The sequence below is a fragment of the Dasypus novemcinctus genome, chromosome 30, assembly GCF_030445035.2.
Source record: "Dasypus novemcinctus isolate mDasNov1 chromosome 30, mDasNov1.1.hap2, whole genome shotgun sequence".
Lineage (NCBI taxonomy): Eukaryota > Metazoa > Chordata > Mammalia > Cingulata > Dasypodidae > Dasypus > Dasypus novemcinctus.
The window spans coordinates 36,810,920-36,812,951 of NC_080702.1; the positions used below are offsets into that span (position 1 = coordinate 36,810,920).

Below are 2,032 nucleotides of genomic sequence, written 5' to 3' on the forward strand. Positions count from 1 at the left end.
TTACATTCATATAAAAAGTAGGGATAAATTTATCTATAAAGATGAAAGAAAATTAGTGGTTATGAAGGTCTGAAGAAGGAATGCTAAGTGGTGTGGAGTCTTCTTTTTGGAGTAATGTAATTGTACTAAAATTTTTGAGATGATGAATATACAATAATGTGATTATACTGAAAATCATTGATTATACACATTGGATAGAAGAACCAGAAATAGCAGCTATGTACAGTGGGGGAAGCATGGAGAGATTGAGAGGTGAGGAATTTTCTTGTTTGTTTGTCTGTTTTTTAATTAGAATAATCGACATAAAGAAATGTGCTAATAATGATCAAAGTAATAAATGAACAATGTGATTATAGCAAATATCAATGATTGTACCCTTTGGATGAATTGTGTGTTTATTAATATGTAGCAACAAAAGATCTGAAAAAAAATTCTTACGTAGTTGCATTTCTCTGGCAGCAACTACAGTACACCTTCATCCTTACAGTATCTCTGATAATTTTATAAATAAAAAATTACCTATATTAAATATTTTGCTGCTGAAAAATTAGGCAACTGTTACTGCTTTAATACTGATTCTAGGGAATATAATAAGAGAGATGACATGATGTCAAAATAAAATATAGAAGAAACTATTGTATTTGATAAATAAAAATTAAAGAAGTAGAAATTTTGAAAAATAGACAAATTATTTTTCTATACACTTATTAAAGTATCTCAATTTAGATCTCCCAGTGTTTGACCTCTGTTAATCATGGGAATTTTTCTAAATTTGAGACAAATAATACTTTTATAGAAATAATGTTTCTCAACTTTTTAAAAGCCTCCTTTATGTCCTTATTTCTAAGACTATAGATAAAGGGGTTCAACATGGGAGTGACCACTGTGTACATCACTGAGGCTATTGCATTTGACCTTGAGTTTTGGGTGGTAGCTGAAGTAAGATACACTCCAAGACCTGTACCATAAAACAAGAATACTACTGAGAGGTGAGACCCACAAGTGGAAAAAGCTTTATGCTTTCCCCCAGCTGTTGAAATTCTCAAAATGGAGGATGAAATCTTAGCATAAGAGAAAAGGATCACAGTGATTGGAATAACACCCAGAAGTCCAGTTTCAAAATACACAACTATGTCAATGAGGTAGGTGTCAGAACAAGCAAGTCGGACCACCTGATTAATTTCACAGAAAAAGTGGGGGATTTCCAAATCTGTACAAAAATACAATCGCAAAACCATTAAGCCATGTAAAAGAGAGACTAAAACACTCAAGAACCAGGATACCAGCAGCAAGAAGCCACAGAGCTGGGGGTTCATGATGACTGTGTAGTGCAGGGGGCGACAGATGGCCACGAAGCGGTCAAAGGCCATCACAGTCAAGAGCGAGTTATCTAATTGTCCAAAAAGCGTGAAAAAATACACCTGGATGATGCAGCTTTCATAAGTTATAGTTTTGCTTTCTGTCTGGAAGTTCAGCAGCATCTTTGGGACAGTGGTGGAAGTGAAACAGATATCTGTAAAAGACAAGTTAGAGAGGAAGAAGTACATGGGTGTGTGGAGGTGGGAGTCCAAGATGATGGCCAGGATGATGAGCATGTTTCCAGTGAAGGTGATCATGTACATGGACAGGAACAGCCCAAAGAGGAGGGATTGCACCTGTGTATCTTCTGAAAGCCCCAGGAGGATAAATTCTGAAACACGTGTTTGGTTTTCTGGTTCCATGTAGCTGATGATACTACTGAAAAGAGGGCAGAGAAATGCAGATTTAATCACAAGCGTATAACAGCAAATTAACATAAATTCTAAGGTTTGCAAACTCATTAAGTTAATGATTTCTTTTGAGATAGATAGATACATAGATAGATGATAGATAGATGATAGATAGATACATAGATAGATAGATACATAGATAGATAGATTGCTAGTTAGATAAAATAGGTAGATAGACAGAGCCATTTATCTGACAATAACAGGGAAACCAAATCCTCCTACATCTCCTTGATGTTGTTTCTAACTTGCCATCCTTGTCCATA

The 2,032-nt window shown here is 35.1% G+C and overlaps 1 protein-coding gene across 1 annotated transcript; it reads right to left on the reverse strand.

The window, feature by feature from the left end:
• Positions 1–752: 752 nt before the first annotated feature.
• On the reverse strand, positions 753–1,721 carry LOC131276710 (olfactory receptor 7A17-like). Its single transcript, XM_058290238.2, has one exon. The coding sequence runs from the start codon at positions 1,719–1,721 to the stop codon at positions 753–755; it is 969 nt and encodes a 322-aa protein (XP_058146221.2).
• Positions 1,722–2,032: the final 311 nt, after the last annotated feature.